Source organism: Macrosteles quadrilineatus, unplaced genomic scaffold (assembly GCF_028750875.1).
Source record: "Macrosteles quadrilineatus isolate MER2022 unplaced genomic scaffold, UCM_ALF_1.0 Scaffold_1__1_contigs__length_201487025, whole genome shotgun sequence".
Lineage (NCBI taxonomy): Eukaryota > Metazoa > Arthropoda > Insecta > Hemiptera > Cicadellidae > Macrosteles > Macrosteles quadrilineatus.
The window spans coordinates 29,965,054-29,982,589 of record NW_026542594.1 but is presented as its reverse complement, the minus strand read 5'-3'; the positions used below and the strand labels follow the sequence as shown (position 1 = coordinate 29,982,589).

Sequence of the window (17,536 nt, the reverse complement as noted above, 5' to 3'; positions counted from 1 at the left end):
TAATTCAACATAATATAACCATAGATAAAACGTTGGTTAGTCTATGATATAACCTGTGATGTATTATCGGATTAAATATCGATTTCGATTCGGTTCAATATATCGCTTATTAAATCCTGATTTCTAACATTGGCTGTTTCTGATCAGCTGGCAACACAAATAGGTTCCCAAGAAAGTAGTCACTGGTTCTCTTGTTTACATTTTTCTTGTAAACAAAAAACTGTCATATGGCTACTTTAGTCCCATAAGCCTAATGTTAAAATTTGGAAATTTTAAGTTCGTTTTAAATTGCATTAGCATTATCTAATTGAAATTTGTTTGTTTATTAACCATCTCACTATTAGTCTAAGTAATCTTGTTAAGTTTAGCTGAAATGTGTTCTGCCGTTATTGAGTGATGTTGCTTTATTTGTTGCATTGAAGTTGATCCCAAAGAGCTACGCTCGCTTCGCTCGCTCCGCTCAATAACACACCTTGTATCTGAGTACGCTTGAATTTCCTATAGAAAATCTTACTATTATCATTGACTATACACAGATAGATTCTGTGTAGGCTATAGTCAATGCTATTATGAGATAATTAAATTGCATAAATGTTAAACAAACAGTACATTAACGAAAATAAGTGAAAAGAATTGGTTTCAATTTTTCATTTATACTTGAACTCTATGTGCACAGTTACTTCCTTTTATTCAAACTCTTATATATTTTTATTGTTTTGTACCTAATATTTGCAGGAGACACTACTCACCAAACCTCAAGTATTGATCTGAGTTATTTGTATTGCTAATCGCTAACTAAAGAGAGTCGTGCACTTGGTACAAGAACCTATAAGCCCAAATATTTCTTGCTTGCCGTATAAACAAGTAACCATCTACACTATTGGTTTTCAGTGAGTGCACGCTTGGCACATACCTGGCGTCGAGGGTTGTTATTGATGAATATTTACAAGATCTTAATGATCTTTAGATTTCTGACAATGTTTTGACAATGGCCGATACAAGCCAAAACATGTAAACAACCTTAATTTCAAAATGAGCTGTTTGTCGGATTTATAAGGTATGTAACCTATTTATTATTGAATACAACAGCTCAGGAGCTAGAATGGAAATGAATTTTAATTTAGATTTCTATAAATTCTAAACTAACATCATAGCTATTAGCCTGCTGGAGGCATTTGTGAGATTCCTAAAAGCTTAGGTACATTGCCACATACACTGGTTGCAACTCACTTTGTTCTGGGACTGGGCAGACAATCCCCGTATTTGCAAGGACTCTGCTGTATGCAGGAAGTTGGGTAGCTTGGTCTGGCAGATGTTCACTTGTCCTGCATACATGAACTCCACTAAATTCATCAGATGTTCATACTCCACATCCTGCATGAAGATGATTGGATGCTTGCAAGGATTACCCTGCAATCAATCTTTTGTGAGTATAATTGTAAGCACCATAGCTACACATAAAATGGTTGCCATTATGATTCAGTTTTAACCTATTACCATCTGGGAGGTAGTTAGGGCCGGGAATGTTGCTGGAAGTCAACAGTCCCGGAAGATCAAATAATTTATACCTGTGCCGCTAGGTCAAAAACTACAATGTTTGCAGTGTCTGTAGATCAAAAGTCCCAGAAAGTCAAATAATACAGTCCGAACTAAAAACGTGGTCTATGTTAAAGCAATTGACTTATTGGGAATTTGACCTAATGCAACAGCAGTTTTAATATAACGAAATACGGTAAAATACAAGTTCAGTTTCGCTGAGTCAACAGTGCCGGAAGATCAAAAGCAATAAAAGTGAACGTCGATTTAGTGTAAAGTAGACCTCCTGCAACGCTTGCTAAACCAACAAAACTCGCTTTTAGTTACTTCGTGTTTTGTCATAATTAGAATAGAGCTAAAATTATCATATTTGGTACATAGCTTATCTATTAATGCTTCTTGCCAACTGTTTGATCAACACTGTAAATAGGTATAGTTTATGTAATGAAAAGCCTTTCGTCAAAATTTGTGGCATGAAATACACGCAAGGACGATCTGAAAATTTCTGGTTATTATATACGTTTGTAAAAGGAGATCCATTTAATTGCAGAACTATTTTATGAGTTATAATGTAGTCTAACCAAGAAGCTCTGTGCCAATTTTAAAAATTTTAGCACAACTTAAAGTACACCAAAACACGAAATTATTGAAGTCATGCGTCGAGAGGACTATCGTTGTTTTGAACAGATTATACTTTTGACCTTCCGGCACTGTTGACTCAGCGAAACTGAACTTATATTTTATCTTATTTCGTTATATTAAAACTGCTGTTGCATTAGGTCAAATTCCCAATAAGTCAATTGCTTTAACATATACTACGTTTTTAGCTCGGACTGTACTATTTGACTTACTGGGATTTTTGATCTACAGACACTGCAAACATTGTAGTTTTTGACCTAGCGGCACAGGTATAAATTATTTGACCTTCCGGGACTGTTGACTTTCTGCAACGCGTCCTTAGGGCCTATTATTCTTTTAGTGTGTGATTGACCTTCTACTGTTTCAACTATGGGGACAGGAAAGGTTTGTAAGCTTAACCTAGATTATTCTATATTCTGTTCTCAAAATGGTAGGACTTTGATGGATACTACATCTTAGTATTGATAATTTTTAACATCTATTTAAATATATAATTAAAAGTATATTTTAAAAGTCTATTTTTTTACTAGTTATGGACTTGACAAAATTCAATTTGTAACTGTCTATAAATGATTTAACATGTAAAAGAAACCTCTTTTATCCTATTTGCGACTGTTTAGATATCTACATTTGCATATATGCAGCAGGTTTGCTATTCACAATCCAAATCAAAAATTTGTTTGCCACAATGCACTAAAAGCAGCTGGTTTCTGGTCTCTTTGTATTCCAGAAAGTCGTCTACAAAAAGGGCTTGTCGAAATCAGTCAGAGCTCTAAAATTTACGGAGCATTTTTTCCCCCAAAATGGCATATATCATGAATTACCTTGGGAAGCATGAATTCCTACTGAAATCATACAGGATTAGTTCGACAAGCCTCACACAGGTATAGGTACTATTCATGCACATAGCCTAAACTGTAAAGGGTGATAACACCTACTTCTCGCTATGAAGAATGAAATGATGATTAACTCACTATAATGTTTAAATAAGAGTTTTGTCAAAGTAGGGCCTATGTCTTTTAAACATTGTCTGTTCTATTTTTGGACGATAACTTAAAGCTTTAGCTTTAGCTAAGATAACTTTAGCTCTACATCGCCTTATAGTTTTGTTTTAACATATTGTTTTATGATAGACTACACCAATACACTGAGGTTTATCATAAAACACCTGGATTCTTTAATGTTCCATAAAATGTACTTTTTGAAATAAAATGTTTCTTAAATATTTTATGAGTTTTTTTGTCAGTTTTAATTTTTAATAGCCTATTACAGTTTGGATCACCTATATTAAAATATAAAATTTAGGGATCAAAATCACAACTAATCTAGCACACTTTGTTTAGAAAATTATGGATACAGTTACAAAAATTTACACACCTTAAAAAGTTCTTTAAAATATGGACTACATGCTGAAAGAACTAATTTGTGAGCCTTGATTCGCTTTCCTTCACATGCCAACGTAACATCAACAAAATCCTCATCTACTCTTAAAGCTTTAAACTGAGAGGTGAAATTTGTTTGGAAGTTGTTCCATCGAAGACAAAATTGTTGATCATCAGACATCTCCCCCCTGAAACAGTAAAAATATTGTTAGAACTATGTTAAAAAGAGAATATAATCAGAATGTTTTCTCTTGCTATTAATCATTTTAAGTAGAAATTGATATAGGACTACCTTGAAGCTGATGACAGAACCTCAGTTTTCATGTAGAATGATTAAAAATCAGTCTACTTATTAACACACTGAAATAAGAGTAGATTAAATGAAGTTATTAAACTACATTTATTTTTAGTCCACAAGATAAACCAGTTTGTACACATTGACATTTTAAAACATATATGAAATGATTTAGACTTAATTTCTTTAATATTTAAATGTTTTAAATACCTGGAATTCAACTTAGAAAATAATAAATAAATGAATTAAATAAAAATAAGCTTCCTATAATAACAAGTCAATTATAAAAATACACATTATTGAACGTTTAACATGACATCCAATGGTTTTTAAAGGTGATACAACAACTGATGGTTGCAAATGAGCGGAGAGTTGTGAGCTAGTGGGGGAGGGATAGGTGTAGCTTTTAGTGAATTTCCCTATGGGGAGGAAAGCTATTAGGCCTTTAAAAGGAAGTGTAGCCATATTGTTAATGGCTTCTTATATCTCTACTATTTATTACTGTTTGCTTCTATTACTGCACCTAGTTTTGGCCAGCAATAGATTTTTTAAGGCGCGCCCACTACTTATTGCTGACTTTATCCCCCCTGAATTACTCCCTGGGTACATAATATTGGTACTGTCGTGTTCGTCAAAGTGTCCTCTATCTGTTGACATTATCGGTAATATGGTTCGCGGTCGTATTTTTTAGGAAAACTGCCAGCAATAGATTTTTTAAGGCGCGCACACTACTTATTGCTGACTTTACCCCTCTAAATTACTTCCTGGGTACATGATATTGATACTGTCGTGTCCGTTAAAGTGTCCTCTATCTGATGACATTATTAGTAATATAGTTTGCGGACGTATTTTTCCGGAAAACGTCTACAGCAATAGATTTTATCAGACCTGCCTACTACTTATTGCTGACTTTACCCCCCTAACTTACTCCCCATTTACATGATATTGATACTTTCGTGTCCGTTAAAGTGTCCTCTATCTGTTGACATTATTGGTAATATGGTTCGCGACTTCGCGGCCCTATTTTTTCGGAAAACGGCCAGCAATAGATTTTATCAGGCCTGCCTACTACTTAATGCTGACTTTACCCCCCTAAATTACCCCCGAGGTACATAATATTGATACTGTTGTGTCCGTTAAAGTGTCCTATATCTGTTGACATTATTGGTAAGATAGTTCGCGGCCATATTTTTCCGGGAAACGGCCAGCAATAGTTTTTTAAGGAGCGCGCACTTCTTTTTGCTGACTTTACCCCCCCTAAATTACTACCTGGGTACATGATATTGATACTGTCGTGTCCGTCAAAGTGTCCTTTATCTGTTGACATTATTGGTAATATGGTTTGTGGCCGTACTTTCCCGCAAACGGCCAGCAATAGATTTTATTAGGCTCGCCTATTACTTATTGCTGACTTTACCCCCCTAAATTACCCCCTAGGTACATGTATTGATACTGTCGTGTCCGTTAAAGTGTCCTATATCTGTTGACATTATTGGTAATATGGTTTGGGGCCGTATTTTTTCGGGTAACGGCCAGCAATAGATTTTATCAGGCCTGCCTACTACTTTTTGCTGACTTTACCCCCCTAAATTACTTCCTGGGTACATGATATTGATACTGTCGTGTCCGTTAACGTGTCCTCTATCTGTTGACATTATTGGTAAAATGGTTCACGGCCGTATTTTTCCGGAAAACGTCCAGCAATAGATTTTATCGGGCCCGCCTACTACTTAATGCTGACTTTACCCCCCCTAATTTACTCCCTGGGTACATGATATTGATACTGTCGTGTCCGTTATTTAAAGTGTCCTCTATCTGTTGGCATTATCTGTAACATGGTTCGCGTCCGTATTTTCCCGCAAAACGGCTAGCAATAGATTTTTAAGGCACGCGCACTACTTATTGCTGAGTTATTGCCAGGTTCACACAAGTGGCGCGACGGTAGCTTCAAACACGTATAATGTATAACCACAACGCCGATTGTAGCCTACATGGAACAGTTTAATTAAGTTTATAATTTATAACATTTCATTTTATAACATAAATTTATAACATTCCAATCTCACGCACTGTCAATTTTAAGTCCTTCCATTGTAAACAAAGATAGCCGAGAAAAACGTCCGTACACAGGAGGCTACAACCGTAAACTGATGAAAATTTGCTACATATAGTAGATGATAGATGAAAAATATTTGAATAACATTGCTACATATATAAGTTAGCAATGTTGATGTAGCATGTACTGTATTTCTTTTGATCTTTACCGACTCCTAATGGATAGCACAATTTTTGATATCTTAGCAGGATCTGCTACATATATAGCAGTGTTATGTAGCACTTTTGAAGTTACTTTTTCTTCTTCTAGCAAATGTTGTAGTCTATCCTAACATTGCTAGAGGTTAAAACACTAATCTGCTATGTAGCAGGTTCTGCTACATAGTGTAAACCCGGCTTAGTATTGAATGTTCCCTTTAACTGGAAAGTAAGTTCAAACTACCCATTTTGCTGGGTTTTGCAAGGTTAAGTTATTGGTTGTTGGATCGTAATGGAAAATACACCGTTGAATTCATCATGAATTCCGCACAAATTGAGTATGACTTTTGGACAAAAATGTGTTTTCCGTTTTCAGCGTTACAAACAGTTGGCGGGCTTTTGTAAAGTTATTAGATGTTGGATCGTAATGAAAAAAACAATGTTGAATTTGTCGTGAAATTCCGCAAACTTTGAGTACCGGTAGGCCCTAGCAACAACGTGGATTTTTTGAAAAATGTGTCTTCCGTTTTTCCAGGAAAACGGTGCTTTTCCGTAAAAATTGACTATCATTTTTGGAATCAGCGCTACAAATCTAACAGATTAACACGTTAACTGCCACCTTGATATTCAGCCTCTTCACAGTATTGTAGAACTTTATTTTATGTAAAATTTCACTAATATTGTTTCTATTTACTTTTATGGGTTAATATATGATGTTTTGAATCATAATTATTATATTTATGGGTGGGGGTAGTTTTTAACCATTCGGGTCGGCGGCACTACCTACCATTTTTTAGAAAAAAATCACTAAAATAAATAGCTGCCAACCCAATCGGGAAACACGTCGAATGGACCTGCTGAAGGCAATTTTACTTTGCAAAGTTGGCAATATCACACTTTCCTGCATAAACTTGCCACAGCCGTATTGTTTGCGCCCTTTTGCTGCCACCTGCGTATATATGGGGTAAAGAAATTCAAAGTGTGTGACACAAGAGGCTATACTTTGAAGAAGAATATATACATGGGGAAGGGGACTGGAGTAGATGATGGCTTGACCTTAGCTACTTCCGTTGTAATGGATCATATGGCTGATTATTTGGACAAAGGTCACACATTATACATCTAGACAACTTTTACACTTGCATAGATTTGTCCAATATACTCTTAGCACGCAACACACATGTAGTTGGAACTATGACTGCTAATCGGGCTTGGTTTCCCCACAAGAAAACTATTCCCTCCAAATGTGAAGCTGGAACCAGGACAGATGCACTGTTTGGAGTATCCCAATGGAACAGTCTACACCAGATGGGTAGATAAGCGGGAAGTTCGCATGATGTCAACAAAACATCCTGCAGGTTTTGAAGACACAGGAAAAAACCAGACAGGGTAACTCCATACCTACTGAAGCCCATGAGCGTAGTGCGATATAACAGGCAAAAATGGGAATCGATTTGTCTGACCAAATGGCATCATATAGCACTGTCATCCGTAAATCAATGTGTTGGTACCACAAAATTGCAGAAGAACTGTTCCTAGGTACTGCCGTAGTAAATGCCTGGCTTGCTTATTAAGGAAAATGTAAGTGGTACTAGCGGTAAAAAAAAAACCGGACTCTATCACTTCATTCAGGGAAAAAATAGTGTATGCTCTCCTGGATATTCAAGATGCTGCTGTAGAACCCGTATGACAAACTGGCCATTACTATTATCCGTGTCTGAGACATTTGTTGGAGAAGGAAAAAACAGAAGGCGATCGAGAAAGAACTGTAAACTGTGTTACAAAAGAGTGATGAATGAAGGAAGACGGCAGGCAGCAAAGAAGTTGAAAAAGGTAACATAACAACATTCTGCAATATGTGCCCCGATAAGCCTTACTTATGCAAGAACTGTTATATGAACATTCACAAGTAGACTAAAGACGCAGGAACACAAGAAGGTAGGGCCTACCGGTAACTGTAACATTGTTTTAAATTTTTTTCAATCTAAGTAGGCCCAATACGTTTTTATTCTTTTACAAATGTATTTTTTTCAGCAGTAGGCTAAACTTTCAGAAACGAAAAATTTATAATGAGCCATGTTAAGTTTTTTGTTTATTACCTAATGTACTGATACAATAAATAAGATTGTTCTGTAATACTTTTTTTATTTCAAACCCAGCAACAACTTTAGAGTACCGTAGGCTAAACATTTTTTACAACTTTATCAAAATAACAAATAGGCCTAATTCAAGTTATCTATCAGTATTCCAAGGAATGATTGAAACAATGATACATAAAGTAAAACAACTTGTACAATTTTTATTATTTTACACGAAATAGTCATTTTTTTTATCGTACCGTAAGTAATGTTGAAAAACCATCAAAAACAACCACGCCGACCCGATCGTTTACCATGTTAACGTTTTTGTTTGAACCATATGTAGAATCCTCAGAAACTTCAATCAACGCTATCTAGTAGGAACGGGATAATACTCTGCTGTTGTAGTTCGCTTGATCGCCGCTAGATGTCAGTGAGGGCCATCTATCGGCCAAAAAGTGAAACCTTGCATTCCTGAGGTGTCGACTCGATCGGGTCGGCATGTCATTCCATCCGACCTGGTTATGCCGACCCGATTGGACCGGCTTGGCACAGGTAACGTGTTAAGTTAAAAAAACAAAATATTTTTTTATAAGAGCGTTGACTGGAGGTCGACATAATTACCAGACAGACTTCACTACCGGAACGCTAACACGAACTAAGTTTATGCTCTAACTTATTCATTCTCAAGATTTAAAAATGTAATAGGCTAACTTAACAGAATGCTTAGACATACCTACTGTCTACTAGACCTGTCATGGATTTGACAAAAGAGGCAGCATAGAACCAAAATAGTTTCAGGTAGGCTAGGCCTGTATAAGTTCATCAGTTTTCTTGGGATTAACAGTCTGAATTCCATAAGATTATGTAGGTAGGCTACTCAACCATAAGTTGTACATACTTAGGCCTAACTTATCAATCTTAGTTAATTATTGGATAATAACTTAACCCAATCATGTTACAATTATTAAAGTAAGGTTACCTATGTTAAAATTGTATATGGACCAAAGAATAAAGAAAGAGATAAAATGGTAGCTGCGGGATCATTGAAATGTCCCAGTTTGTTTGACCAAAAAGATCATTAGCCTTGAAAGTAGGCTAGGCCATCTGAGATTAAAATCTTATTTTAAGTTTACGTCTTACCTGCAAGTTCCTTTTTCTTGTGATGCTAAACGAATCTGGGATACATACTACTTAAATTATTCCTCAGTTTAAAGAAAAAACAACAACACTTAATATTGGACGAGTTTTTACTTATTGATATTTCTTCAGGTCCTTTTCTTACATCCACATTTGAGCTCATCATCATTAAGCAAGTGCACAGTGGTGGGGGAAGAAAATAGATGAAGGTAAGCTGCAAGGTTGCGTTGCCAACAACTTTCTTAAAAATAAGGAAATTCCCGGCTTGGAACCAAATTATATTTTTATCAAAGAATTTGTTCTTGAAAGTACCTAATTTGATATATGTTCAAAAATATATGCAGGATCGTATAATTGAAATTTAACATCATAGTTAGGGGTGTAAATTCAACTAAGTAAGCGAATTCGAATAATTTTAATTTAGAATTTGGAATAAAAATATTCCCAACCTTATACCACTGTGAGGCAGCCTGAAGCCGAAGCCTAAATCAATAGAATACCCTACCAACTGCCTTTACTCTTTACCTACCTCCTCAGCTGATTTTAAATTTGTTATAGCATTTTTCGTGTAATATTATTGTACTTTATCATTACTGTATCATCATTATTATGCAGTATCCCTATTCCCCCATCCTTATTCAAGTTCACATGCTGTTGTTGTTGTTTTGTTAGTTTCTTCTTCCCTACTCCTGACTCCTACAACAGCCAGCCATGCCATAATAAAAATAAACCTAGCAGACGACAAGTAAACTACTGTAGTAGCAAAATAAAATAAACGTTATCAGCTATCTCGCTATCTGATACATACTTTCTCCCATTAGCTTGTCAACAACCTTTATCATGTGTAAGCTATGGGAGTAATGATATTTTAGGTAAAGGCTAAAACCACAAAAGTTGCAATAACTTCTAAACCGTAATAATTTTTACAGCTATGAGAGATTGCACTATTTTGTTAAGAATTACAAGGACCATACCTTACAAATTAATTTTTTATCAATCGGCTTTCTCCTAAAATCAGATTATTTGTTATTTTAGGGGTTTAATTTACAATAACTTTTGAACCGTAATTTTTACAGGAATGGAAGTTCTGCCATTTTGTTCGGAATTTAAATAACTAATATGTAAAACTTGATTTCAAACTGCCAAATTAAATTGAATTGCACAGACCTGTCAGATTAGGACAAACTAAAACCTGTTGGTAAAGTTACAAAATTTATAATTGTTAGTGTAACTGGAGGAATGATATTTAATATTGATTGTTTTGATAAAAAAGGCATATATGCTGAAAGTTGATTTTGCAATGAATTAATCATTATTTTTAAAATGGTGTTCTTTTGTCAAAGAAAAATATATACCAATTAATTCTAGTGTTTTATTGTTTTTTTAGCGAATTTCCCATATAGGGAATAAGCTATTACCGTAGTACTCATGGTAAGACCTGGACCCGGGACCGATTTAATTTTTCATTTTTAGGTCCCTAGGGCCTAGAGGCCAAAAACGCCATCCGTTCAAATTCATATATGTATAAAAAGTGTCCATTAGCGCGATAACTCGAGCAAAAATGATCCGATTTTGATGAAATTTGGTACAAACGTGTAAACCTACGTTTATTCAAACGAGTTCGCGATCCAGCATAATCAGCCGGACCATGGGAACGTGGGTTTATGGGGGGGGGGGGGGTTTATGGGGTAAAAATGGGGGTTTCCCATTTTTGACCCTAAAAACAAAAAATTTTGCAATTTCTTTTTAAGCCGTTTTGTAGAGCTTAAAAAAGAAATAATTTAGTCTATTGGAGCGCTGTTGTATGACTAACGGTCACGGAGAAAATTCAAAAATAGTGTAGGCCTAATTTAAAATTCCCATGTTATTCTTATGGAGAAAATGAAAATTTTTGTAGTTTACTTGTTAATGGATATACTAGCATAGTACTTACCCGTCCTTCGTACGGGGTTGATTGTGTCGTACGGGGTTGACATATAAGTATGAATGCTTATTGCAGTTATACTCAAGCTTTGCATTTGCAGTGGGGGAGGACACAGTTTGATAAAATTTGCTTCTTTAAACTTATGGCACAGTATACTATAGTATTACACATATACCATAGCCATATAGTTCTACCACTTCACCTAAACAATATAGAAAAATAAATTATAACATTCTCAAAGATATCTTAAATTATTCATGAAATTTAAAACATAAACATAACTGAGTTCAAATTAGCTGTCAACAAAAAGAATAATGCTGCACCCTGTTGGTAAATCTCATAACTTTTTTATGCTTTTGCATTTAATAGAACATACTTTTTTAGTTGAACCAGCTGACTAAATTCTTTAATTCCCTTTAAATATGAATACTCATAAGGTTAACATGGGGAACTACAAAGCCACTGGGGCGGAGCCCGAAAGGATTTTTGAGATAAGAATATGCCTATATGTTAATCGGGAATGTGAGCTATCATCATGCCAAATTTCAGACCCAGTCAGCACACTTTCTCCTCAGGACATCCCACGGATATTGCGACAGGATATGCAAGATATCCCATAGTGGTCCTATGGTCAACTTGGGATATCACAGGATATCCACAGGAATGCCTAATGTCCCCGCCCGGGGATGTCCTACGGATAAGCTCACATGCATATCCGTGGGACATCCGAGGTCATCCGAGGGTAGTCCTCAGGACATTCTCAGGACATATGGGACTACTATGGGATGTTCCTGGGATAAAGTGTGGTCTGGGCCTGAACATAAAAAACACAAAATAATATAGATTTAGTATGAAAAGCTCAATTATAAGTTTAGTAAATTGATTAAATAGTAAATAAACACAAATTTTGAAGAAAAAAACGAGAAAAAAGTTTTTGGCCCAGACAGGTTTCGAACCTGGTACCTTCGCCTTGTGAGCCTCTTACCTTACCTCCTGAGCTATCTGCGCTTGTTGATCATGGGTGTTTTCAAGTGGTTAAAGAGTAGCCGACAGTTGCAATGGTCGCAATACTTAAAATATTTTTGATACTACAGTATAGGCTATATATGATTCTGTTAATCTGTTTAGACCTCAAGTAGTTGAATTGTTTTTCTGGTAGTTGGAGAGGATACTGGTATTTGAATATAGATTATTTAATCACCATTAGATTAGCACTGTAATAATTGATTGTTATATGATTAAAATTAGTTTTTTGTTGTTTTATTAATTTAAAGTTAGAATTAAATTCACATTTCACACAACTATGATAGAACTCTAGTTTTCCTGAACTCAGTGGTAGTAATATGTCAGTAAAGTAAAGTCAACCCTTGCTAGCCAGTATTAACAAGACATATTTCCAATCTGGGAAACCTTAAACTTTTAAAATAAATTATAAAACCTCAACATCTTAATGCGTGGGAATCTTATATTTAGAAAAAAAAAAACAGACCAAAATTATTTGATAAATAATGAAGACGGCCCAATTATAAATTCGGAATTACTGAAAATAATTACATCAAGAACAACACTGTAACATATCCAAAATTCAAAAGATTAATTTTTCTAATACCGTATTATTTTTATTTTTCAATATCCTTTAAATCATCTGTTTTAACTTTGTTTAAAATTAATTTATTAAGTAAATATTTACTTTTTGTACTAGTGTAAACACAGCCTGAAGATGAAAACCAAGTTTCTGAAAGCACTAGTGAAAAAAACTAATTATTATATATTGGCCTTGTTGAACATTTAAATTTAGACATACTGTACATTTCATCAATGGTAGTATTTTTTTTCTTCAGTTTGTTACCGGGACATTACGGGACATTACAGGATATCCAGTGGATTTTGTACATGTCCCGGGATGTCATGGGACATTCTGGGATATCCTATGGCATTCGTACATATCCCGGGACTTTACAGGATATCCTGAGGTTAACTTACAAATCCCGGGACATTACGGTATATTGTAGGATATCCTGTGGATTTCGTACTCGTCCCGGGATTTTGCGGGGTATCCTGAGGATAGCGCACATATCCCGAGACATTCTCAGGACATATGGGACTACTATGGGATGTCCCTGGGATAAAGTGTGCTGTCTGGGGACTAATCCGTCCAGTAGTTAATGCGTGATTGAACTTCAAACAAACAAACACACAAACTTTCACATTTATAATATTAGTAAGATATTGATAAAATTTGGCAAATTTATTGAGCGGAGCGAGCAAAGCGAGCGAAGCTCTTATACGTCGACTCTTATATGCATTTCGTAATACGCAAACTCCTCCTGGACGGCTGAATCAATCGTTTTCAAATTTTGCATGGTGATAAAGACCATATCGGTGAGTGCCAACATCTATATGGCGTTAAAAAAGTCTCTCAGGAATCCGCCTCACTGGGTCTCAAAGTTTCAATGTAATCCTTATGGAAGCAGTATTTTGACACATAAACAAAGACATATGATCAGCTGTTGCGAAAAATTTTGAATGCATCAGTAAATAAAGAAATAGCTGATAGCATTATTCCACAGATATTAGTACAAAAACGGTATGGATCATAAATATAAACAAATGACGACACTAGCTTGAGGTCCGTGACGTAGGAAGTGGTGAAGGAAGTAGTAAAGGTTTAGCAGTCTGGAGTGTGGAAACCGTTTATGACGATTAGATTACGGTATCTGCATTCCTAAACTTCTGTGGGAAGGGATGAAAACAGGTCCACGACGTAGGAAGTGGTGAAGGAAGTAGTCATGGGAAGCTGTCCGGATGTGGAAACTGTTTATGACGATTAGATTAAGGTATCTGCATTCCTAAAATTCTATGGGAAGGGAGGAAAACAGGCCTGCGATGTAGGAAGTGGTGAAGGAACTAGTCAAGGTTTAGCAGTCCGGAGTGTGGAAACTGTTTATGACGATTAGATTGAGGCATCTGCAATCCTAAAATGCTATGGGAAGGGAGGAAAACAGGTCCGCGACGTAGGAAGTGGTGAAGGAAGTAGTCAAGGCGAGCTTTCCGGAGTGTGGAAACTGTTTATGACGATTAGATTAAGGTATCTACAATCCTTAAATGCTATGGGAAGGGAGGCAAACAGGTCTGCGATGTAGGAAGTGGTGAAGGAAGTAGTCAAGGTGAGCTGTCCGGACTGTGGAAACTGTTTATCACGATTAGATTAAGGTGTATCTGCATTCCTAAAATTCTATGGGAAGGGAGGAAAACAGGTCTGTGATGTAGGAAGTGGTGAAGGAAGTAGTCAAGGCGAGCTGTCCGGACTGTGGAAATTGTTTATGACGATTAGATTAAGGTATCTGCATTCCTAAAATTCAATGGGAAGGGATGAAAACAGGTCCACGACGTAGGAAGTGGTGAAGGAAGTAGTCGAGGCGAGCTGTCGGGAATGTGGAAACTGTTTATGACAATTAGATTAAGGTATCTACAATCCTAAATGCTATGGGAAGGGATGAAAACAGGTCCGCGACGTAGGAAGTGGTGAAGGAAGTAGTAAAGGCTAGCTGTCCGGAGTGTGGGATCTGTTTATGACCATTAGATTGAGGCATCTGCAATCCTAAAATGCTATGGGAAGGGAGGAAAACAGGTCCGCGACGTAGGAAGTGGTGAAGGAAGTAGTAAAGGCGAGCTGTTGGGGCGTGGGATCTGTTTATGACCATTAGATTAAGGTATCTACAATCTTAAATTGCTATGGGAAGATAAGGAAACAGGTCGGCGACGTAGGAAGTGGTGAAGGAAGTAGTAAAGGCTAGCTGTCCGGAGTGTGGGATCTGTTTATGACCATTAGATTGAGGCATCTGCAATCCTAAAATGCTATGGGAAGGGAGGAAAATAGGTCCGCGACGTAGGAAGTGGTGAAGGAAGTAGTATAGGCGAGCTGTTCGGGGCGTGGGATCTGTTTATGACCTTTAGATTAAGGTATCTACAATCTTAAATTGCTATGGGAAGAGAGGGAAACAGGTCCGCGACGTAGGAAGAGGTGAAGGAAGTAGTAAGGTGAGCAGTGTGGAGGGTGGGAACTGGAAACCGTTTGTAGCAGTTAGATTAATGTATCTGCAGAGCTGAAAAGCCATGAGAAAGGATAGAAGCATGCCCACGACATAGGAAATGGTGAAAGAAATAAGTAGTGAAGGCTAGCAGTGCGGGGTGTGGGAAATGTTTGTGGCAATTAGATTAACGTATCCAAAATACTAAAATGATATGGGAAGTGATGAAAACAGGTCCACGACGTAGGAAGTGGCTTAGGATATAGTAAAGTATGAGTATAGTGTGTGAATCGTCTGTGGCAGTTAGATAAATGTATCTGTAATCTTAAATGCTATGATAAGGGAAGGAAACAGGTCTATGACGTAGGAAATATTGAAGCAATTAGTAAGGCTAGCAGTTAGTGTTGGAACTGTCTTTGGCAATTACATTAATGTATCTGCAATCCTAAAATGCTATGGGAAGAGAGGGAAACAGGTCCACGACGTACAGGGCCTGATTAAGGCTCTAGTCGCCCAGTAGGCTGACGTTTTTTCGCGGCCCCCCCTCCTCCCTACCACTAGCCCTCCTCTCTGCTACCACTTTCAAAATTTCAAAGTATGAATACTAATTCTAAATTCAAAAATTAAAAATTACCAAAGGCATTATACTAATATTCAGTTTATTTAAAAACAAAAGAAAGCTGATCATAAATTAATGCATGGTTTGATTAGGAACTTTTAAAACTGCAAATCTTTTGACTTTGAGATAATATTTTAAATTTAAGAGCTAAACAATATGACATAGTCATAGGCACTATTAATTCTGGTCGAGTAGGCCTATAGATACAGAAGGTAAAGACATTGTTTAAACTAAGTTCACAGTACGGCCTTATAAAGCTTCGTTTGCACTAGGGCGGCACGGACGGGCAGCCGTCACACAATTTTTTAACATTGAACATATGGTGGAAAATGCCGGCAGTCCCAGGGACGCCGGCAACGGGCAACCTGCAATTTTTCGCCTTATGTTCAATGTTAAACAAATGCCATGATGGCCGCCAATCGGTGTCGTGCTGCACTTAGTGCGAACGAGGCTTAAAATAGTAACAAATCGGTTGTTCAAGGAATGTAAAACTTTTTTATTTAAAATAATGTATTTATTTTACAGTTTTTAAACATATGATTGTATTAAATCAAAAGTAGACCTATAGCCTAAAATATCAAAAAACCAAACAATGATATACGTACTTTCTAAAATTATCTGTTAATCACCTAGTCCTAAAACAATTTTATTGGGGCCTTTAGATGGGGCCTTTATGCCCTTAGTCCCAACTTTAAGTCTTAGCTGTCTGGCGCCCCCCCTAAAACACTTGGCTCACTGGCGCCCTAGGCTCCAGCCTAATTAGCCTAATGGGTAATCAGGCCCTGACGACGTAGGGGGTGGTGAAGGAAGTAGTAAAGGTGAGTAGTGTTGAGTGTGGGAATGGATTAATGTATCTGCAATACTAAAATGATATGGGAAGAGACTGTAGACTGTGTATGTTAAAATGATTACGAAGCACGAATCGATACATATTTTAGATACATGCAATCGTTTACAATTGAAATTTACAACTGAGTTGACAACAACTGATTTTTACTCCATCAAGGCTAAAAACGATTTTTACTCCCTAGAGAATAAAAATGCTACTTTAGACCCGCAACGCATGCATTAAAAACGACTGTTTTTACTGCAGTATGACAAAAACAATATAATATGAACCCTTGATGACTCCGCTCAATTTTGTGGATGCCTCTGCGAACGCCACCTAGTTTATTTCATCCTATACTACTGATGTGTGGTCAAAAAACACTTTTTACCTTCCCCGTAGCAGCAAACCTAAGCACTTGTTAAATCTAATGTTATTTAAATAGGGAATAAATATGTCTTATTTATGGTAATATTTTAGCACAAAATGTAATCAGACAAGTTGAAATTCGCTTAGTCTGCAGGTTAGCTGCGGCGGTATTTTTGTTTTATCATCTGTTTAATTGTTTTTTACAGTAAAAATTAATTTGTTTATTATTTACCAGGCACATTGATCAGGTACATAGGCCTACATATTTATGGTTCAATTTAAAATTGTATTACCACGGTATTATTTAATTGTTGTGTATTTATCCTTGAAAATTGATTATCCTTGTAAACTTGTATTTCCAATTAGGCTGTAATACTTTATTATGAAAAACTGTATATGAGTGAAAATTTAAAAACGTACGTTTTCATGTCCCTGGCCTTTTAC

General features: G+C 36.4%; 1 protein-coding gene across 4 annotated transcripts in view; it reads right to left on the bottom strand.

The window, feature by feature from the left end:
• LOC129005958 (protein bric-a-brac 2-like) overlaps positions 1-9,966 on the bottom strand; it is a 32,442-nt gene extending 22,476 nt beyond the window's left edge. The window contains exons 1-3 of one of the 4 annotated variants that reach the window (XM_054435019.1): positions 9,853-9,966; positions 3,553-3,745; positions 1,231-1,410 (exon numbers count right to left, since the gene is read on the bottom strand). In XM_054435019.1, coding sequence (XP_054290994.1) covers positions 1,231-1,410; positions 3,553-3,738 — 366 coding nt within the window. In that variant the 5' untranslated portion in view covers positions 3,739-3,745; positions 9,853-9,966. Of the gene's footprint in view, positions 1-1,230; positions 1,411-3,552; positions 3,746-9,326; positions 9,695-9,852 lie in introns of those variants that run through there. The other 3 variants (XM_054435011.1, XM_054435037.1, XM_054435028.1) reach the window with 3 other exon arrangements.
• Between the last annotated feature and the right edge of the window lie 7,570 nt (positions 9,967-17,536).